At 41.0% G+C, this 23,251-nt stretch overlaps 4 protein-coding genes across 4 annotated transcripts; 2 read left to right on the top strand and 2 right to left on the bottom strand.

The window, feature by feature from the left end:
• The first annotated feature begins 413 nt into the window (after positions 1-413).
• On the top strand, positions 414-1,132 carry LOC121776597 (zinc-finger homeodomain protein 4-like). The gene has a single exon (XM_042173793.1). It carries the CDS (start codon positions 603-605, stop codon positions 1,026-1,028), a length of 426 nt encoding a protein of 141 aa, XP_042029727.1. The 5' UTR covers positions 414-602; the 3' UTR covers positions 1,029-1,132.
• A 2,218-nt stretch (positions 1,133-3,350) lies between these two features.
• On the bottom strand, positions 3,351-5,991 carry LOC121777945 (vesicle transport protein SFT2B-like). The gene is made up of 6 exons (XM_042175282.1): positions 5,741-5,991; positions 5,530-5,583; positions 5,327-5,400; positions 4,641-4,758; positions 4,487-4,545; positions 3,351-3,640 (listed from the first exon to the last, which is right to left on the bottom strand). The coding sequence occupies exons 1-6, from the start codon at positions 5,876-5,878 to the stop codon at positions 3,562-3,564; spliced, it is 522 nt and encodes a 173-aa protein (XP_042031216.1). The 5' UTR covers positions 5,879-5,991; the 3' UTR covers positions 3,351-3,561.
• Positions 5,992-6,157: 166 nt separating this feature from the next.
• LOC121776131 (caltractin-like) lies at positions 6,158-9,085 on the top strand. The gene is made up of 7 exons (XM_042173272.1): positions 6,158-6,254; positions 7,467-7,587; positions 7,675-7,711; positions 7,818-7,845; positions 8,438-8,590; positions 8,670-8,772; positions 8,915-9,085. The coding sequence occupies exons 1-7, from the start codon at positions 6,252-6,254 to the stop codon at positions 8,977-8,979; spliced, it is 510 nt and encodes a 169-aa protein (XP_042029206.1). The 5' UTR covers positions 6,158-6,251; the 3' UTR covers positions 8,980-9,085.
• An 87-nt stretch (positions 9,086-9,172) lies between these two features.
• Positions 9,173-10,492, bottom strand: LOC121776130 (peroxidase 47-like). Its single transcript, XM_042173271.1, has 4 exons — positions 10,252-10,492; positions 9,984-10,172; positions 9,744-9,906; positions 9,173-9,677 (listed from the first exon to the last, which is right to left on the bottom strand). Exons 1-4 carry the CDS (start codon positions 10,453-10,455, stop codon positions 9,298-9,300), a joined length of 936 nt encoding a protein of 311 aa, XP_042029205.1. The 5' UTR covers positions 10,456-10,492; the 3' UTR covers positions 9,173-9,297.
• Positions 10,493-23,251: the final 12,759 nt, after the last annotated feature.

Genomic DNA, 23,251 nt, shown 5'->3' with positions numbered 1-23,251 from the left:
TCATAACTTTTGATTAATTTTTGGTCAAACTTTAAAAATAATAGATTAAAACTAAATCATAACTTTTGTACTCTTCATTATTACTATATCTTTACCACTTACATAATACTAATAGTCTAAAAATTGACAACCTTAATGTAGAACAATGCCAAATTTACTTAGAAGTAACAAAAAATTATGATTTAAACGATAAATTTCATCAAAATTTTAATGTATGAGATAATCGAGAAATATACAAAGTTAGTCTAATTTAATTCGCTTATTTTGAAAGCTATGAGATTGACTAGTCAACCGAAAGTTATGATTTGTACGGAAAATTTTCCGTTTATAAATGAAAGAGCGTAATAATAAAAGCGGGCCATTTTTTATTGTTAATGAAAACAGTAGACTAACTTGTGCTTACTCATTGTCAAATAAATCCACTCCTCCTAAGTTAATGAAGGGCACCTTTATGCTAATCCTGCCACTGCCTTTCAACTGCTGATTAAATGAGATTTGCTATACAATTCATCTCTCATTTGTTATATAACACTAACATGAGTAAGTATGGTTAAGAAGTAAGTGCTCTTTTCTCTCCTTAGTCATAGAATAGTTGTAGAGATATGACAGGTGAGGAGAAGAGCATGATCACCCCACCACCTTATATGTTCATGGAGTGCCTCAAGAACCATGCGGCCGCCATTGGTGGGAGCGCCAAGGATGGCTGTGGCGAGTTTATGGCTGGCGGAGAGGAAGGCACCCTGGAGGCCTTCAACTGCGCTGCCTGCGTCTGCCACCAAAACTTCCACAGGAAGGTGAAGGTGCCTCAACAGGTCCGAGGAGGAGCGAAGAAGAGGTTCAGAACCAAGTTCACCAAGGACCAGAAGGAGAAGATGCGCCGATTTGCTCACAAAACTGGATGGAAGATATACAATGCAGAGGATGCCGAGGTGCGGAGCTTCTGCGAGGAGATTGGAGTCAGCAAGAAGGTTCTGAAGGTCTGGATGCACAACCACAAAGGGAACAACCTTCCTACTGCTGCTGCTTAATCTCATCAGATCCAACTATTGAGTACCCTGCATCTCTTGTTAGTGATGTAGCATTTTGTTTCCAGTTATTTGAATGCAATAAAAATAAAGTTGGGTTTTCTACAGTAATAAAAAAGTTTGTGCATAATGCAGATTGTATGGATTCTTCGGCTAGTGTCAGAAACAGGGGTTAGAAATTAGATTTGGTTTTCCAAATAAGGGAATACATCACATAGCTAAGCTACAATTTTCATTAGATCCATTGAATTCAAACAATACTCAAATAGCCTAACCTCTGGATTCAATTGTCCCACACTTATTTATGTTAAATACTCCATTCGACCGTGAATAGGAGTCTTGTTTTTTCATTTCGGTCCGTTTGCCCGATTCATTTTACCGTAAATGGTAGTAATAAACAACTTCGTAAATATATGGAAAACTGAAAGGATCCAATTCGAGCAAGTTTCCAATTCAAAAGCAAAACTTGTTGAAATTGATCCCATTTTTTTCCCATTTTTTCCCCTTCCTACCCCCAAAAAGGGGTCCTAGTTAACATTAACAAAGCCAAAAATTGCAATGTGATAAGAGAAAGTCATTTACACCCAAATGCTTTTGTCAAAGAATCGGAAAGATAAGGGAATAAAGTGGCCCCACATTCTACTAACTCATTCCACTCACATTTCATTTAAAACTAATACTCCCCCTTCCCAAAAAAAAGACATTTGAGACGGTGTGAGAATTAATGCATAATTGGTAAAGTAAGCGAGATAAAGAGAAATGTAGTTAAAATAGTGTTAGTGGATAATGATTATTAGTGTTTAATGGTGGACCATAGTTGTATAAGTTGTAAATAAATTAATGCATATGGGTAATGAATTTGGTAGAACTTTCCATAAATAGAAATGACATATTTTTATGGGACAGATGAAAAAGGAAAATGTCCTTATTGTTATGGGACATGGGAGTATATTAGGGGCATCGAAACGGGTACCCGCAGGTATCCGCACCCAACGAGTCGGGTACCTGCTACCCGTTTCGGACAAAATGGCAGTCACGATATCCGTCCCACACTGAGTCAGGTATAACCCGATACCCGTGTCGGGTATCCCGCACCCGACGCTGCAGGTACTCGACCTGAACATGATTTTTATTTAAATCTTATTTTTTCATTTATTCTTGGGTAAATGGCCAAAAAACCATGAAGTTTAGTCAAATTCTAGTATATCCCGCAACTTTTAAAAATGGCCAATTATATCATAACTTTGACAATTTTCTCAATTGTCACATATAAAAAAGTTCATCATGCCACGTTTCTGAATTTATCAACGTAATGCGTATATATGTAAAAATTAAAGACATAATTTACTAAATGTATTAATGACATCGTTTAAATAGTCAAATGTATTGTTCGTATGATATTTTTCATTTGCCAATAACATACATAATTTCTCCAGAATCATTGACTTTGGGATAATTGAGAAAATTGTCAAAGTTATGATATAATTGGTCATATTTTTTAAGTTACAGGATAAATCAGAATTTGACAAAACTTCATGGTTTTTTTTAGCCATTTACCCTTTAATTTTATTATAATATTAAGCTTATTACTATTTTCTTATATATGTACTACATTTTTTATATGCTAACACTTCAATAATTGAATGAGTATTGTTTTGTAGTTGGAAAATGATTTAAGTTTTTATGTCTCTATGAGGTCTCTATCTATACTATCCAAACATTTTGAAATACGATTTTCAGGGAAGAAATGACTAAGAAAGTCTATTCATGGTAAATCAATAATTCAGATTTGCGAACATATGTTTGAACTTTATTTCAGGTGGCTAACTGGCTGGTATAGTGGTATTGATTCTTCTTATATGATCTTTAAGCCAATTCCTCCATTGAAAAGATTTGCAAATGTTTTGGAAGAAACTATGTTCACTTAAAACTAAAATTTAAAATTTTAAAAATACTTATATAAATATCGGGACTAACAGTTATACCTGGACATGTATTGGGTCCCGTGCGGGTATACCCGATACCTCAAAATCCAAAATAAGAACATGATCCCATCCCGTTTCCCGATTTGGTCGGGTAGCTAGTACCTGATACTCGGTGGGTATCGGGTCAGGTTTGGAATTACCCGTTACCCGCTACTTGTTTCGACACCCCTAGAGTATATGCAAGTGGAACTCATACACCACTTAACTTTTTTCTACCCCACTTTTCTTAATATTTCTTAAAAAACCTGTGCCGGAAAGAAATGGGACTCCTCTTCGAGGACGGAGGGAGTAGCCCAACACGCTTTTTGTGATTTGAAGCCCAAAGTATGATATCATTATAGATCCAAAATCACGTCCATTAAAAATTGGAACTCAACCAAGATAATTCGAGTAACCAAAACAGTTGGATTCGGTTATTAGAAATGCTAATCACCCATTACATTCTACAATGGCAGAGAGTAATCAAAATAACCTCAACAAATTCGCTTTCTCCAGTGAACCACTTAGCTCTATCATTTTGCAGCTGCAAGTTGTGAGCCTGTTGTTGTGCCCTAGAACTCAGTGTCGAAGCATGCTAACATAAGTTTTGAAACCATGGCCCTCGCAAAGGGGATGTAGCTTGCACTATACCTGTACATAACAGAAACGGCCACTAAGATATCACACCAACCACAATACCAATCGTGTGTCCTCTATATATCAAAATAATGGAAAATTCATGTCCCCAAATAAATGATAGGCATGGGTAGACAATTCCAGACACGAGACAGATCATGACAATCACATGGCATGTTCAAGGAACAAGATGATAGAGGTCGAATGATATCTCATCAAATAGATATAGCCTTACCATTTAATTGAATAAATTAATGTTGATTTGATTAGCCTACGATTTGTTTCCAAGATTAGGTTGAGTAGTCAGGATTTGATATGCTGTTGATTTGTTTGATGTTAGATAGGGATATCTTTGGAGAAGATCATTATTGGACGGAGGTAATCCGTGGGTGGAGAAATCCGAGGCCTCGCTAAAGGAGTGTTTCATTTTAGTTTCTTTTCAGTTTATCAAAGTCAAGTTCTTGTTGGCGCATTTTATCAATAAGTTTCCTGCGTTTTTCCATTCTCTGCCTTTTACTCCATATCACAAGAATTGTGAAGGAGGAATCTGATGGATGCTAGAGCAATGGTTGGTTGGTATCAAATCCTTTCGAGGATAATAGGGGTGGGTTTAAGAATGTGAAGGATCTTCAACCCACAGCCCATGGCCATCAGCAGTCAGGCTGAACAAGTCATAGTTCTACCTTACCAACACTAAGGAGATAATATTGCGCTCCATAGCAACTATAGCTTCTAGAGAGATATTAGTGTTTCATGATACTAACAAGTAATAGGTCCAAGTTTCGATCTCCCTATTGCTGGGGGTGACTACAATAGATAATAGTGCATAACCACAAGTTATATAGATACATCAAGACATACCAAATAAGAGCACCAAACTCCAGCACAATTGCCAGAAGCGTCAATAGCTTGTTGCGGACCTGTGACATTTGAGTGAGACTCTTAGGAATGTGGAGAAGAAACTGTTAAAAAAATTACATTCCAAAACATTAAACTAACTGTATAAGAAACTCACATATACAGCACAAAAAAGAGCAATTATGATGCTAGCAATATACATTGCTGTAGCATATATACGGACTGGGTCAAGCATCATGGTGAATTGTCTTTTTGGGCCAATAAGGAATGCTGTGCTGCCACCGAAAAACTTCAAAGTTAGCATTTGAAATATACTTCTACTGGATTTGAAAATGATCATAGAAAGAGTAATGGCATAAAAAACTATGAGGTGAATGGATAGCAATTAAGCAAGCAAGGAATGAGAACGAAAAGACAGAAAAATATCAGTCTCAAGTGATCAGTCAACAGAAACTAAGAGCTCCACAAGTAGCAAAAATCATAGTCCTTAATGGGCAAGAACAGTTGTAAGCAGCACGGCAGTCGGCAGGATTTAAGAACCAAGTGCCAGAAAAGGGCTTCCTTGATAATCTATAACACGAAAACCTAGAGATAATTTAATATCTCTGAACCATCTTTGTAATATATATAAACTAGAATGTGGGGTAAGGAACTGTCATGTAGTAAGTCGTAACAATCAAGTTTACAGAAAGAAAATGTCTAACTGTTTAAGTGATGAGATCTTAACAAAAAGCATGTGATTGCCAATGCCGAAATGTGTATTCGGATGACATATTGAGAACATACATGTTAGAATGACAAAAGCAAAGCGGATTTAGCTCGTAGCATCATTGAAATACGGACCTTCCAAGAGCAAGCAGATTGCCTAATGAGAATGTTATCCCAAATTTGACAGGATGGAAGAAAACAAGCATCGACTGCGAGGCAGTAGACAAAATCACAAAATTTGTTGATTTCAGTGCTTCATCTGTTGGAGAAATGATTTGATACAAAGAGATAATTTCATCAACTTCAATTTAGGTAATCAAAATGATTAGGAAACTTACCAAGAGTGTGCAAGTTATACCAGCAGATAAGCAAATTGCAAAACCATACAGTCTCTGCCAAAAGGAAGTAGAAATAAGCTTGCAAGTTCATCAACAAGAGTTATCCAATTGCAGGGAGAAAAGAAATAGCAACTTCAGTCCAGAACAAATCGCGGTATAATTTGCAATTGCAAATTCCAGAAAAATAATAAACGATTAAACAAACTTTTACCTGCTTGGTTGACAAAGTGCAGTTGCGATTGAAATCATCCATGTACGAAGACTCTTGCTGCTGCAGCTGCTCCTCATCATCAACCTCCATCCCCACCAGCATCTTCATCCTCTCAAATGCTTGATTCATCTTCTCCATTTTCCTCAAATTAATCTATGTTGTCAGGAATCTAATGGAACGGATTGATGTTTTCTGGTAGATCTGAAATTCATCAGTCAAGGCGTTGGATTTTGTGAAATCGATTTCCAAACCAAGTGGGCCAAGCTCGATAGTTAGCTTCAACTTCAAACTTAAGAATTTATAGTTTAGTCCTCGTTTCATTTGCGACAAGGCCCTCATACATCATAAAATATTCATTCTAACCCCTCAAATTTCCTTTATATACTAACCATTCTTTTTTTTTTACTCCGAACTTAAAATTCAGAATTCTCTCCTCCCTCTCTCATTTCAACTCACGCGATAAAGCCTTAATTCAGGAGCAGAGGCTCGAGATCATCTTCCACAAATTGATATGGTAACGGTTCCAATTCGATCCTTTTTTAATCGATCATTTTTCGTTACTTAGCAATCTTCATCGTTTCATCCATTTCCCTTCCTCTGTTCGGGTATATTCGGTGAGCGCGGTCTCTAGATGAGTAGTATGTTGTTTTCACGCATTTTCCTTCTTCCGACTCTTCATTACGAGATTCTGGTAAAAAAATGTTTTTTTTTAAAAAAAATTAGCCGCATTTAACGAACCAAGATCGACCTTTCAATTTCTTGTAAACGACAATCAAAGAAGGAGAACCCAAAATTGGGTTTACTAACTTGTATTTTTAGGGGTTTCCGTGATAGGAGCGTCTAGGTCAACCTAGTCAACTTCTGGAAATGAGACTGTTACTCTTTATTTATATGGTTCGCTATTTTGCTGGTTGGAAGTATAGTCTTCTTCAGATTCCAACATTTTGGGTCGATTGTTAATGTACTTGCAGTTTTTCTAATCAATGTGTGACTGTTACTACCAGAAGGGAGGTCAGACAATGGAATTATTTGGTTTAACTGATGCAATTCCATATGAACTTATAGTGCATATTTGTCATAGTTCAATTAGCTGACCATTGTTTATTACCAAAAAATTCATCATTGAGAAAATTATTTTGATCGTCCATCCCAAATATTTGAGAATTCAGCTTATTTGACTTCTTTTTTGCTATCTTTGATGGAGCTCCTATTGGTGTGATAGTTGTTTATGTTGATATGGCTGGTGCGTACGTACTTTAAGAATATTTGAACAGCCTATTAATTTCAGTGGAAATTTTTTGAATAAAACACAATTGAACTAAATTACAACAAGAAAAGAAAAATATTTTAGCAATCATTCTTTCTTTTTTGTAGTATATTCTGTTATAGCTTTAAGATTTATCATTAGAAGGAGATAAAATTTGATTTGACATAAAGAGTTAAATTAGGTTCATGCATTTGAGTACAACGAGGTGAAGCCACTTTCGTATGTGGTTGAAGATTGGATGAAGTAGGAGAACGTGGAAGTTGGCTTCTATTGACTTCTTAGATCAATTTTTTATTTCATAAGTTGAACTGGATACAATGGCATTTAAAGTGCAGATTTTGAGCATGTCTGTTCCCTGTCATTCCAGAAATCTCTTCAATCTCGCCTTCCATTCTTTCTTTCTGGTTTTGTTCTTCTTCAAACCATTACATGATTCCTTTTTACATTCACCTATTGCAGTCTTCTCTTTACCGGGGAATGTCCAGGAAAGACAAACCTAGAGGGCGCCCTCATGGGTTAACTCAACAGAAAAAGCAGGAGATTAAAGAAGCTTTTGAACTTTTTGATACGGATGGATCTGGTACTGATAAATCTATAACAAATGAATTAAATGTCAATGCAGTTGTCTATTCTTATTGGTTGTATTTCTTCAACTAATTGCATGCAGGAACAATTGATGCAAAAGAGCTGAATGTTGCAATGAGGTATATTCTTCCTTCTTTTGGTGTGTGTGGACATTGGGGTTTAAGATGTACTTGTAAGTGGAAGAGTTATTGCTTGCACTAAATCACTGATCTTGTTGCTTTACAGGGCTCTTGGTTTTGAAATGTCTGAAGAGGTAATGACTTATTTTTAAAATCTTTTCTGGTGGTTACTCTCTGAACTCAGATGTGTAATGAGTTGTGTGATTATACTTTAGGAGGAAAGCATAATATGTAATTTTGCTTCCATTATATAGTCCACAAATGCTGCATCTCTTTGGCACCAAGAAAATGTTGGTGATTTTTATATTTTCCATAGTGGCACATGCGTACTTCAAGGATTATGCTTCTGTCGTCTTTCTATGAAACATCACATTTAGAGTGATTGTGAATTCTGGGAGGCTCAGTGGCTTCTAAAACATATCTCTCTGTTTTTATCTAAGGTATAATAGAATTACTTATGATTGAATCATTTATTTATTCTATGCCTAGGTCATGTTGGCTGTTAAGTTGTTACCATTGAAAGTTCATAATCGATGCCTTTCATACTTTGCATTTTTATCTTTGAGCCCCTGAACAAATGATTAAGGATTTAGCCTTAATATGTTTTGCTCAGCTGATTAACCACATCTAGTTCTTCTAGCCGTGATTATAGTATAACAATTATCATGTTACTTGTGTAAATAATGAAAATGGTCATGTCTGAATGTTTCTAGCTTTTTACTACAGGAAATTACTCGAATGATAGCTGAAGTCGACAAAGATGGAAGTGGTGCAATTGACTTTGATGAATTTTGTCACATGATGACTGCCAAGTTTGGAGAAAGGGACACCAAAGAAGAGCTCATGAAAGCTTTTCAAATTATTGACCAAGATAAAAATGTGAGTTCTCTAGTATCTTAAACTCTACTTCATCTTGATTCCCATAAATAGGTGTTAATCAGTTGAAACTTGAGTGCAGGGCAAGATCTCTACTGCGGATATTCAGCGCATAGCCAAGGAGTTGGGTGAAAATTTCACTGAGAAAGAAATTCAGGACATGATCGACGAAGCAGATCGAGATCGTAAGCTTGCTCTGAATATTTTCCTCTAGCTAGACATGACATGCAAATAGCTGTGCTTATTAAATTTGTTTGTAGCATTATGGATTTGTAATTCTAGTTAGTTTATGTTGAACATTGTAGTAATCTCCCATGAAATTTGCAGGTGATGGTGAAGTAAATGCTGAGGAATTCATGAGGATGATGAGGAGAACATCATATGGATACTAGATTCTTTTGTGTAATTTGTTACTAGTGGATGTTGTGTTGTAATATAGTAGTAGTATGATTTTGAATGATATCTGAATTCCTATAATAAAATCGTAGTAAGTTGAAATGACTTGGCAACATATAATAGCATCCATTTGCTTAAAATTTTCGTTTAAATGAATGATATGGTAAAAGAAACTTGGAAATCTCTGAATATTGACTATGGTTAATATTTATTGCATTACTTTGAACATTCAACATGGTCACATTTAGATATTTTAATACAAGAAGGATAGAGAAAACAAAGATGTCCTTGTGTGATTGATTATACAAATGAATTCAATTGACGACGTGACAATTACTTCTGATCTCTCCACTGGTGCCTTCCTTGACATCTAACTGTCCCATTTTAATCATGGCACGCTGGAAATCCATGTTAAACATGGCTCTGTTGAAGGAATACATATTGACGAGCCCTCTTGTTGCTGGAGATTCAAACAGCGTCTGGTCGGAGAAGAGGACCCCTGCTCGTCTCTGCAGGGCGCTGAAGTAGTTAGTGTCGAAGGTATTTCTGGTCGAATCAAAGGGCTGCTCCGTGTCATCCCCGCTGCTGCATGTCTTGGACAGGGTTTTAGCGAACGAAGTGTCAATAGTGGGGTCCGCTGCATCCAGTCGGAACTTGAAAGACGAACATCTAGCCACACCCAACGTGTGCGCCCCTATAACAGTAGTTGATGTTTGTAAGACGCACGCTCAGCGAAAAGCGAGGGTTGTGAATAACGTACCTGATAAAGCGACCATATCCTGGGCATTGAAGCCGCGCTTGCCAAACATTGAGATGAGCTCGGAAGCGTTTAAGGATGGTGCGGGTAAATTAAAGGTGTCTTGTATCTTAGATCTCGTTCCGTCTCTTCTCCCTTTAGGAATTTCATATAATGGACCACCGGACTGCACGCATCATATCATATCGTATCGTATCGTAAAAGTAAATAGTAGGAGTAGTAATGAATAAAAAGCACGCATACGAAGAAAACAGCATCTCTTGCAGCCATGGCGACGATATCAGCGCAAGAAACAACACCGGGGCACTGTCGCTCCAATGCACGCTTAGCAGCATCGATGATTTCATACCCTCTCAAGCTTAAATTCGCTGGAGAGTCCTTCTCCGCAGTGTTGCTCTTGGTCGAATCGATTAGTACCGATCCATCACACCCCTGCACCATACATGAGTTACGATTCAAGGGTGGTCTTACCAACCAAAAATTAGTAATATATATTAGCAACTTGACTGACCTCTACAAAGCAGTCATGGAAATGCATCCTAATAAGGGCAGCAGCAAAAGTGGGATCAGACTGCAGAGCTGCTTGGACAGCATTCCTTACAATAATATCAGCAATTGGGCATGTCATGATGTAGTAGTTCATGCTCAACCCATTTGCCATCCATCCATTTATAATCAAGATTACAACCCCAATTGCTATATTGAGAGCCCCCATTTTTCGAATACGAGCAAGAGTATTAATTTATGACTAAATGCTCACATGCATGGATTTATATAGACCCCAAAAGTAGATGGTGCATGGGAAAAGTTGATTGGAGTTTTTTACATTATGGGCACTAATTCTATTTATCAAATCTTAATTAGTTGAAAAAAACCCCATGGCTATGTGGTCCACATGTGTTAAAACGATTGGATAGTCCAATTATCTTAGTTTAATTAATTGCATGGAATGTTGTGACATGCTAAGGGGCACTACATTCTCATATGTGACCAAGAAATTAAAATTAGTGCAGATTAAACAATGTATTAGGTGTGTGCCAAATTTGACTTGTTTTACCTTGAGCTAACAAGATGAACAAAGTGGGGAGCATTAACAAATCACATGTACTTTTAGTTTTGAGAAGAAGAGGAAACAAACAAACAAGATATGTATAAAGTCAAAACTGAAGTGGGGAAAATAAAGGGATAATATAATAATAAGCAGTAGGGTGGTGCTGCTGCATAGCTGGTTTCCATATATTTTCAAAGTGGGATGAACTCGTTTCCAACTCCCAGAAACAATAATAGCCACAAACAATAAGAGCCACAAACATCCATTAATTAAGTCATCTCCGTCACGTTTCCTTGTATTCTACTTCATTTCTGTATTGTTTCATAGACTCTTTACAAACATACATATTATGACCTCAGAGGAAATCGGTTTCAGAATTTTTAAAATTTTGAACAAGTTAAAGATATGTTATGAGATCGTTGGAGTTGGAGTTGGAGTTGCAACTTGAACACAAGTTAGAAAAGTAGGATGAAGAAAATATTACCAACACATATAATCTTTTCGAAATGATAGGTTCAAGTTACTTGAAATGAAATCTGTCCAATTTAATGTGATCCAGAATTAATACTGTTCCTTCCCGATTTTAGCCAAGTGTTTATTGTGTTCAAGATTTCAGAAATGGTTGCAGATATGGGATTTTACATTTTTTTCTTTTTTGTTTAAAATTTGCCCAGATTCTATACTCCCTAATATGCCCTCACTCGTTTTTTACGAGCCCGCCACCGAAATTTGGTACGCGGAATACCTATTCAAATTCAATTCAAGTTTGGGGATAAATAAGAAGCTGCTATTGTCTGCAAATTGATAGCTCAATGCAGCGATGCAGTCGGGACACCAGCACGGGAAAGGTATGACCGAGTCTCTCCGATTTTCCATTCCTTTAGAAGGACTGTACATTACAAGCTTTAACTCTCTCTATTTGTTCAGTGCTTCATGTGTTACCCCAAAAAACTTGATTAGTACTGATATATTTTGTAACATATGCGCACCTAATGGTGTGCCGTCGGCCACCGACATCGTGATGTGCTATTTATTTTCGCATCAATTGCTGAATCCGTGGCGCCACTGAAGTAGATATGCTATCTTGTTTGCAATTTTGTATTGACATTGCCGAGTTCCAGCTTTGATTAAGTGATTGTTTTAAGTGAGTATTTAATCGAAAGGCTTCTACTTAAGGTCTGTCTCCGTTACCCGGTGGACCGAATGTAGGTATCCCCAACTCTGGAAAACGTCCATGGGGTGGTAGCTCTAGCACCATGGCTGATTGCGATGGTATGTTCACCACTCTGTTTCAGTTAACGCCGTCGTTGTTGTCACGATGCTTTTAGATGACTTTCTTACTGGGATGGTGGGTTTTCTGTTCCAATTGTGACTGCGACGCCGAGGAACAAGTTTCGCAAGGGGGAAAGATCGAGACGAATGTGGACTCCGCAGGAGGAAGACATACTAGCAGCGACATTGCTAGAGCTCACTGCAACAGGTTGGAAATCGGACAATGGTTTCAGAGCGGGGTACCTAAGTAAGATAGAGGACAGCCTCCGTGCCGAGTTCCCCAACACGGACTTGAAAGGAAACCCGCACATCAACTCCAAAATCGGGGCATGGAAGAAGAGTTATGGCCTTCTACGATCCATAATGAGCCGAACTGGGGTAGGGTGGAACCATCACGGTGATCACAAGTTTGATTGTAGTGATGACAAATGGGAACGGATTGTGCAGGTATTATGCTATCAACAATTGTCACTTTGATAGTTTAAATGTTACTTATCAATTGGCCAACAATGCAGGCAGACAAAGAGACCAAATTTATGCGGAACAAATCGTGGCCATTGTGGGAGACGTGGAAGACTATATTTGACAAGGATCGTGCTTCAGGTGTGGCTGCTGAAGAGATAGGTGCAGCTGCGAAAAGTCTCCATGGCCAGGTTTCTGGAGGTAGCCAGGTTCACGAAAACGACTACCACCCCTCCTTTGAAGATTTCATCCCTGAACCGTATACACCGGTGTCCAACCACAATGAGCCACACGATGATAGCTCCAAAAATAGTGGGAAACAGGCGTCGACTACCAAAACTATACCTCCGAAGAGGAAAAAGCCATCCCCCGATGCAGAGCTTATGGAGTTCCTTGGCAACCTCCATGAGAGAACAGATGCTCGGCTTGAGATGATTTCTAAACGCATTGGATATGAGTTCGACATGGGTCAAGCACGACAGGAAGTGTTTGATAAGCTCGGCACCGTTGAAGGCCTTACACTGCCCCAACGCTACCGTCTGTGCAATATTTTGGGTGACAAACCTCAACGTCTTGAAGTTTTCATTGGCATGCCGGCCAATGCTCGTCTTGGCTATCTCCTATGCCTTATCGAGGACGAACAGAAGAAAGGCTGACTAAAGCACATCAGAGTATGATTTAGTCCAAACTACCTTTTGCCTATGTATTTACCCTTATGTCCATGCTAGTGCACATATACTTTATCTTTTGACAACTAAATCACATGGTTTTTATTATCTGTAGCAACTGATTCACTATGCAATTTGATTCTGAAGTAATTAAAGTTTCAGATATGGAGGCTTAGTTAGGTTTTCTTGCAAGGTTTCTGTCTAACTTCATATCTTTTGCTTGTGCCATGGGTAAATGGCTAACCTCTTTGCTGTAAAGCTAATACAATGAAATTGTTTAATTTAATCATACACGAAAAAAAGAGTTCTTAAATGCTTGTTGGGATACTTTTTTAAAAAAGCTTCACTGAGTGTGACTATTACTAGTTATATGGACATACAGAAGTACAATGGAGTTTGCATACCTATGAAAGTGCAATGGTTCTACTTCATGCACGACATTATACAAACCCCTACTCCCACTACAACGACATCAGTTTATACCCTATTTGCCCAGCAACACCACCACATTGGTATTACCTACAAAATATATTTTTCACCCTAGCTTAGAAGCACCTGGAATAATAGGAAGTAGTAAAAAAGAACAACCCTTGATGAGTAACTATGGTAGGTGAAACGAGGATTTTCTTCTTTTATCGCGTGTGCACAGAAATAGATCACTGCAAGCGCTTGGTCAAGACACCACGCTCCTTAAATCCACTAGAGCACAAGGTCTAGGAACTTAAGAGAACATAAAGTGCTTGGTCGTTGGACACACATCGACTCCCCTTCAAAAAATATAAATCCCTCAACCCGAATACTATGAATTAGTATAGGGAAGTGGGGTCGATCCCACAGAGATGGACTCGCAAAGTAGTGCTCAGAGACTTTGGACAGACAAATGGCTGCTGCCACGCAACAAAAGGGTTGAGAATTTTAAACTAACTCTAGACCTAGGCAGAAAATGTAAATGCTAGACCTAGGACATGTTAAACTTGTAAATTCAGACTTCGACAACAAGAAACATAACCACTTCCTAGACAGTGTAAACAACTACCTAATCTAGCTAAACAGAATATGACTGAAAGTGGGGACCATAATTCCAAAAATGGCAAGTACGGAAAGAACTGCAGATTAACAAACTCTGACGCTAGCTCGCAGCAAAATGCATCTTCTCCACCCAATTGAACTTGCAGATGAACAAACAGAGCAAAAAGCGAGATTCGAACAGAATATAGAGATTTGGGCGTCGTTATCTTGCTGCAACTCGGAAACACATCAGATCTGCGTACACTAGACGGAATGAAAGAAAAACACGTAAACTAAGCATGAAAATCAGATCGAAACTACTCAGATTCACGTCAGAATGCTTGATCCACTCCGGATCCAAGACATCCGAACCCAACAACCAACAAATCCAGCAAATCCAACCAAAATTCTTCCACAATCCAACTCCAATCTCCCAGATCTGACTATTAACCTGCAATAACTCAGTAAACAGCTGCGAAACGCATCCAACTCAGACAATTTAAAAACTCCAAAATCTCAATAAGCGAAACGATCAAACCAGAAATCAACACAATCGCCATAACGGAAAATCAAACTTGCTTTTAAACCAGAAACTATTCGGTGAAAACAGCGAACCGAGCTTCGAACAACGAAGCTCGGCAGAGTAAGCAAAATGCGGAAAGCGGAAAATAAATTGTTTCTTCGCTCCTAACAAGAGCGGTGTTACACCATTTCGGAAGCTAAGATGAAACCCGGACGTACGAACTGAGATCTCCTCAAAACTAGTATCAAGTGTGTGTGTGGGAAAGTGAACTAAGCAACAGGCTGTGGTGAGGTCTCCCCCGGGAAGATCCCTCCAGCTTGCATGCTTCTGCCTTTTATAGATGCGGACATAGCCCTTGAGTCTTCGTAGAAATCTCTATTCTACCCTTCAACTCTGGAGCTTCCTCCGTCGAGCAATTCTCTTCATAATCGTTCACTAAATCGCCAGTTCCTCGACCTTGTGATTTTTTGGTCTTCTTTCCTGGACCTGGCGAATTCCTTCACACACCTGGCTTAAAACGTGCGTTAGTCCTAGTAAAATCACGAATTAAATCCCTAGACCCATGCATGAAATTAGCCTTATCAAACTGCTCACACTTAAACCATGCTTGTCCTCAAGTATGAAAGACAAGAAAAAGAAATAAGGCGAATTTCAATGCACGGCCCCCCCCCAAGTACTATTCTACAAACAAAACAGACTCCTAGACCTAGACAACTACAACACGAAACACATAAAAATCACAAAAGAAAAGAAAACACATAAGCGCATAAACTGGTATTTTCCTAGCAGCCATCCCCACAAGTTTAAGGTCAATCCAAGCGTTTACAGCCTCAGATTCCTCCCCTTCCCTTCTTCTATCTAGTCGAGTTGTCAGTTCGTCAAGATAGCCTTCTGACTTCCCAATTGTTAGATTCACTCGATCACTCATTCCTCACCAGGGATGTTAGGATCGGATCGCTCTTAAGTTAAAGTTACTCCACTGATGCATCGGGTTATGAGAGTTTCTCCTTCCTACCGTCTCCTTTTTATTCCTGGGTCTGGTTACTACTGCTTCCTGCCCTTAAAATTTTTTTTTTTTTTTTTTTTTCCTGGACTTCGTCCAGCTTATACCTCCGGTTTTATTATTTTAACTCCTCCCCTGGACTTCGTCCAGCTTATACCTCCTTTTCCTGGACTTCGTCCAGCTTATACCTCCAGAAACCCTTTTTTTCCGTCAGACTCTTCTCCCTAAGCATCAAGTGGTAGCCCATTCTTTTTACAAGTTAGCTCAAAGTGTATAGGCTTATAACTCGCTCTTATAGTAGGGCTGCACAACTGGGTTATCTAAGGCATCCTCTATCGTTCTCACTTCATCCAACTGACTTTGATTTATTAAGAGAAAAGGATTCACAATTTAGCATGTATTTTCTCTTCAATTACTCTCCCTAAGGGGCTTTTTGCTATTCATTTTACCAGTTATGCAAACACGAAACCTAAAAAAAAACTTCTACAAACTCCTAGACCTAACAGAATATGTACAAGACACTATCTGCACTAACTGCGTCCCCCCTCCCACTTCATTTATGCTTGTCCCCAAGCAATCCGTATGAAGTGGAAAGCAGGCCAGTTAGTGGCGACATGAAACGAACTCAACAAAACACAAACTTCTCACACTTAGACCAAGCATTGGGCTAAGTGGGAGAAGGAACAACATACAACACAAAACATGTTATGACATATAACCCCTTCTCACACTTAGACCAATGCCTGGTCTAAGTGGAAGGGTTCAACACATATATACAGAACCTAGCATGCTGACAGGTAAAACAGAAATAAAACGAAAGAACTGTTAAATAAAAGAAAGAAAAAGTTACTTGGGTTTGAGGGGAAATTCAATTCGGTGTCTGGCCCCCGTGGGAGCCAAACTTTGGTGGCACCGTCGGCTGGGTCACCTTTGCTTTCTTCCTGGCCGGCATCTCCGGCTTCACTGGTCTGTCATCAGCAGGTCGGGGTATGGCTGTCCTCAGGACCACGGGTCTAGCGGAAGAGGGGGTGATGTGAGGCCTCGGGCCTTGTGATGGCTTCTGCGCGGATACACTTTCTGGACTTAGCGTTGTAATGTTGCCGCTAGACCCAGGAATAGTTTCTGATGCATCCGGGAACTTTTTGTGCAGCCATTTCAGCATGGTCGTCATCAAAGCAACACCCTCCGCCATCCTGTTGGTTTGCTCACTTGACGAAACCACCCAATCGGTGATACGTCCCCTCAGGACTGCGGCCTCTTCCCTGCTTTTTCCGAATTCCCTTCGGATCTCAGTCATTTCCTTGCGTACCCCGTCGATTCCTTTCCTTACCTCCTCAACTTCTTTCTGAACTCCCTGAACCATCAGCCTGACTTCGTCCTCAGTGGCTTGATCCTTTACCTCCACACCATCGGGTTCCTGCTTGACTTGTGCCTCTGACTTACCGACCTCATAAAAACACACCTCCTTCCCTCGGGCGATCAACAACCCCTTGTTGAAAAAAAAAGTCGAAATTGAAGACTTCCGGGGCTGAGCACATCTTTACTACACGGCAGGTCTTGCTGATTTTAATTACAATGTTGCGCTGCAAATAGGCCCCGAGAAGATGGCACGTGTACAGATGCCTGGACGGGTTGGAGGTGACTTGATGGCAGGCTTGGGCTAACCAATAACCCAAATGAACTCGTACTCCTGTGGCCATGCACCACGTAAAGTATAGGTCGGCGGTCGTCAGGGCGTTGTTGGCAGTGCCCATCAAGTTGTAGCTAACAAAAGTTTGGGCGAATCGCAGGACCCGATTTTCTATATGGTGTGCCTTCGAAAAACTTGTTTTAAATTGACCCACTCTTGAGTGAGTCAAGAACTCCCACGCACCTTGTGCCTGAAATCCTGGCGTCAACTTCGGCGGACCAACCATTCTGTCGTTCCACAGGCCCTCATCATCTTCTGTTCTCGTTAGCAAGCCCATCCGCATACTCATCCTATGTTCTTCATTAAAAAGCCTGAAAGCTATGGAATCCGCATCCAAATCGGCGGTGGATTTGAACCGGAAGGTGGAAAAGAATTCACGGGCCGCGTCGACTGGAACTTCGAAAGTGCTGTGCTTTAGTAACCAATCAAAACCGATTGCATCTATATACCCCCTGAACTCATCGTTAGAGCTAATATGTTTGAGTTCCGCCGGGTGGTACATTTTTCCGGACTTCGCCACCTTTCCCTCAGCACTCTTTTCCTTGTATATGGCCACACGTTTTGGATCGTCAAATCTTCTCATATTGTCTAGCAGCTCGTTTGTAATCCAAATCTCCGTCGGCTCAAAGTTCAGTACATCCTCGTCTTGCTCCTCCTCTGAATCACTGGACCTGGCAGGATTCTCGGGGTCCGTGGCGTATGGTACCTTGGCGGGTGGAGGAAGTGGAGATTCAGTAGATTTCCCCCTCTCCTTCTCGGTCGAGGAGGAAGCAATTTGTTTCCCTTTCCTCTTCTTAGCCCTCGCGCGGCGCCCCTCTTCGTCACTCTCCCTTCCACTCGGCCTGGGGGAGTCTTCCTGCGCAGACACGGCTGTCGCTAGGTCCAGCGTATCCTTTTCCTTTTGTTGGGCAGAAACGGCAATGTCATCAAGAATACTCCGACGTGTCCGTCTCCTTGTTTCCCTTAGATTAAGCTGCGAATCGGCCTCCTCAGAGACCTCAGTTAAATCCACTATCATGTTGAGTCCTGCATCGACAGTTTCTTGAGCACCCTCAGAATCGAGTGCTCCACTTTCCTCTGCTAACAATGGGGTTGCCCCCGTGATATAAACAGGGGTTTCTAACCCCGTAAGATTTCCTTCAGGTTGGGCTTCAGTGCCCACAGATTTTTCGGGAGTCCTTCCCGCATCAACATCTTCCTCAGTAAATTGGGCTTCATCTCCCCCAACTACGTCTAGGGTTTCCTTTTCAGAATTTAGGGCTTCGCCGCCCACTTGAACATCATCATCATCAACAACGGCATCCCTCTCAACAGACGCCTCCAGAACAGGGGTTTCTCCCTCAGCCCTACTAACAGTAATGGCGGTGTCTTCAACTACCGCAACAAGAGCATCTACCCCCCCAACAACACTCTCCACCAAATTCACAGCAGAAATATCAAGGTTTACTCCCTCTGAAACACCATCACCTCCAAACTTTAAAACAGGGGATTCCTTCTGAGAATCAGAACCTAACCTGGGTTCACCTACGGCCAATAACGTCAGTCCCGCGGCCAGATCTGTCTCTACTTCGCGAATCTCCGTAATGGGTGATCCTGGAACGTCGGGCACTGCATCGTCCTCCGGCCTGGTGGCGGTTTCTGGGACTGTGTCCTGGGCAGAGGTGGTTTCTTCTGGAATAATGTAGCAGCCTCCGGCGCGGTTTCTTGTACAGCAGTGGGTGGTGTCTCGACAACCTCCGGTTGTGTCACGGTGGTTGTTGGAACGGCTGGCATGGGTTGTCCCATTGCAAACATCGCGAACGCTTGCATCGCTTTATCGGCCCCTCCGAACTTCTGAAATAGTTCATTCATGAACTCCGCCGCACTCTTCTCGGCGGATCCAGAAGCGCTGCTGGTTCCTTGTTGGTTATCCATGGTATTCTGCAGAAAATTTTGAAAAGAACTTGGGCGAAATTTTCAGATTAGGGTTAGAGAGAGATTGAAATTTGGGGTTTTTTTTTGATTTGGGAGAGAGAATATTTGGAGAGAGAATGAGTAATGAAAAAAATAAAAAGGCCAAAACCGGTCATAGTGTAGGCATTGGAGAGGACAGTTCCTTTTGCAGGCGGGTGCAGGTGGTGACGCTAGCGACCGTACGCCTCCCCATAAAGTGCTCTTTGAAATCCGGACCGGTGCCAATTCCCTCCAAAACTCTTTTACCCCACAATTCCTTGCTCAAGTAAATTCCTTCTGCCAAAACACACTAAAAGAAAACATCAAACTAAAAAAACAAATATGAAACGCCGAACTCCCCGGGTTTAGGATATGACAGCATCAAAAACATCCCCGATGGGTCTGGTGTTTCGAAAATATTTTTGGAAGAATAAAATTTTTTATTTGTTTGGATTTTTCTTGATTTAAAGAAAGCAATTAAATATTTACAAAATTGTTGTAAAGTGTTCTCAAAATTTCCTGGATCAGGGTATGGTCAAACTTTTAATTACTAGACCCAGGAGATATTTTAAAAACACTTCCTTCCTAGACTGGCTAGGTGATATCAAAGAGTGCGCGTAGTGGCACTTCGTCCACTACACACAACTCTGAGCTATCCCTAAAGACCTTTATCCTATGTCCATTGACAAGAAAAGGTATGGAATTTGGTGCACTTCCCTGGATTTCAACTGCTCCGTTTGCTCGAAGTCCCATGATGATGTAAGGCCCAATCCATTTAGACTTTAACTTTCCAGGCATCAACTTGAGCTTGGATTGAAACAAAAGGACTTTCTGTCCTACCCTGAGTTCCTTGACCCGGAGATTTTTATCATGCCAAAGCTTAGTTTTTTCCTTATACCACATGGCAGATTCATAAGACTCAAGCCGTAACTCTTCCAGTTCCTGGAGCTGCATCTTCCTCTCTTCTTCACAAGCCTGCGGATTCATGTTGATCTCTTTGACCGCCCAGTATGCTCTATGTTCGATTCCCACGGGTAAGTGGCACATTTTTCCGAATACCAACCTATATGGTGACATACCAATAGGTGTCTTATAAGCTGTCCTATAAGCCCATAATGCATCATCCAGTCTCTTACTCCAATCCTTCCTAGACGGGTTCACCGTTTTTTCGAGAATGGCCTTTATCTCCCTATTTGATATTTCTGCCTGGCCATTGGACTGAGGATGATAAGGTGTAGACAACCTATGGTGGACTCCGTATTTCTTCATGAGAGCCTCTATTGTACGGTTCTTAAAATGGGTTCCTTGGTCTGAGATGACAGCCCTAGGGATCCCGTACCTGTTGAAAATGTTAGACCGCAGAAATTTGGCTACTTCCACAGCTTCGCAGGAGGTCGTAGCTTTTGCCTCTATCCATTTCGAAACGTAGTCCACCGCCACAAGTATGTATGTATTCCCATATGAAGATGGAAATGGACCCATAAAGTCCATACCCCAAACATCGAAAATCTCACAAACAATCACCGGAACTTGTGGCATTTCGTCCCTTCTAGAAATTCCTCCAATCTGCTGACACCTTTCGCAATTCTGGCAGAATTCGAATGCATCCTTATGTAATGTAGGCCAGTAGAAACCACTGTCTAGAACCTTCCTTGCAGTCTTCCTAGGTCCAAAGTGATCCCCACAAGCTAAAGCATGGCAATGATTCAGCACATCCCTTTGCTCCCACTCCGGAATGCATCTCCTAATTACCTGGTCAGCTCCCATTTTCCACAAATACGGATCGTCCCAAAAGTAGTATTTGGCTTCACTTTTTAATTTCATCTTCTGGGCCCGGGAAATTTCGTCGGAACTGGGCACTTCTCTAGTGACCAAGTAATTTGCTAGATCAGCGAACCATGGCTCTGCATTCGCCTGGCATTTCCTTTTTTCAGCATCTCCTGGACCTGTTGCTGCCATTACTTCTTCCCAATTGATAGGTCTAGGAGAATCGTTAAAATAATAAAGATGTTCTTCCGGGAACGCATCAGGTATTGCTTCATCCGTCTCACCTTGGTAAATGCGACTCAGGTGATCAGCCACCTTGTTCTCCGTCCCCTTCTTGTCTCTGACTTCCCAGTTAAACTCTTGTAACAGTAACACCCATCGGATCAACCTTGGCTTAGACTCCTTCTTTGCCAGTAAGTACTTTATCGCAGCGTGGTCTGTGAAGACTATCACCCTCGACCCGAGCAGATATGGTCAAAATTTTTCAAAAGAGTACACGACTGCCAACATTTCCTTCTCCGTGGTGTCGTAATTTTTCTGGGCTTGATTTAGCGTTTTTGACGCATAGAAAATCACGTAACTTTTTCCATCAACTCTTTGACCTAGCACCGCCCCTACTGCATAGTCACTCGCATCACACATGATTTCAAACGGCAAACCCCAATCAGGTGCTCTGATGATGGGGGCAGATACTAATCTGTCCTTCAGCAGCTGAAAAGCCTTAATGCATTCCTCATTAAAAACAAACTCAACATCGTTATGCAACAGATGAGTGAGTGGCTGAGCAATTTTTGCAAAATCCTTTATAAATCTCCTGTAGAATCCTGCGTGACCTAGGAATCCCCTCACTTCCTTTTGATTTGTCGGGTGGGGCAGTTTTGATATCACGTCCACTTTTGCTTGGTCCACCTGTATGCCCCTTTCCGAGACTACATGCCCCAGGACGATTCCTTCAGGGACCATGAAGTGGCATTTCTCGAAATTCAAAACCAAGTGCTTCTCTTGACATCTTCTCAGCACTACATCCAAGCTCGCCAGACATGAATCAAATGAATCCCCGTATACAGTGAAGTCGTCCATAAAGATCTCGATGCAATCTTCCAGCAGGTCTGAAAAAATACTCATCATACATCGTTGAAAAGTGCCTGGTGCATTGCAAAGGCCAAACGGCATTCTCCGATATGCATACGTTCCAAACGGACACGTGAAAGTTGTCTTCTCCTGGTCCTCGGGGTCCACGTAAATTTGGAAATACCCACTATATCCGTCCAAGAAACAGAAATATTGCTTGCCTGCTAATCTCTCCAGCATCTGGTCGATAAACGGAAGGGGAAAATGGTCTTTCTTGGTTGCCTCATTCAATCTTCTGTAGTCAATGCACATCCTCCAACCGGTGACTAGCCTGGTCGGTACCAACTCATTCTTGTCGTTCTTGACAACCTGGATTCCCGACTTTTTGGGTACCATGTGTACTGGGCTAACCCATTCACTGTCGGGTATGGAATAAATGATTCCTAGGGATAACAACTTCAATACCTCCTTCAATACCTCTTCCCTCATATTGGGATTCAATTTGCATTGAGGGTCTCTGCAGGGTTTCGCTCCTTCATTTAATCGAATGTGATGCATGCACAGATCAGGGCTAATCCCTACCAAGTCAGAAAGTGTCCAACCAATAGCGTTCTTGTTCCTTCGGATGACTTTCAGCAGCTCCTCTTCCTGTTCCTTGATCAAGTTGCTGTTGATAATCACCGGAAAAGTCTCATTCGCCTCAAGGTAAGCATACTTTAGGCCTGGCGGAAGTGTTTTCAACTCCTTCTTGGGAACATCTTTTTCCTGGGGCAGGGGGTTCTTTTCTGCTGCTCCAGTCGTCATCCCCTTAGTCGATCCAGGAAGATCTTCCTTGCTTGCCCCATAAAGTGTCTCCCTCGATCTGGCTAGCTCGGGCTTGGTGCAAAATTCCAGAATTGCTTCTGCTAGCGCTTCATCTGACAACTTGCTCGTATTCATTGCTTGGCACCAACTGGCCACCTCCCTATCAATAGCATGACTCATCTCTGAGTTCTCAATCTGTCCCTGCATTAATTCAGTCTCGAGGTATTCCTGGACCAAGGGGTTAATGATATCTACAGAAT

This window comes from Salvia splendens, chromosome 18, assembly GCF_004379255.2.
Source record: "Salvia splendens isolate huo1 chromosome 18, SspV2, whole genome shotgun sequence".
Classification (NCBI taxonomy): Eukaryota; Viridiplantae; Streptophyta; class Magnoliopsida; order Lamiales; family Lamiaceae; genus Salvia; species Salvia splendens.
This window is presented reverse-complemented; position numbering and strand designations above follow the sequence as displayed.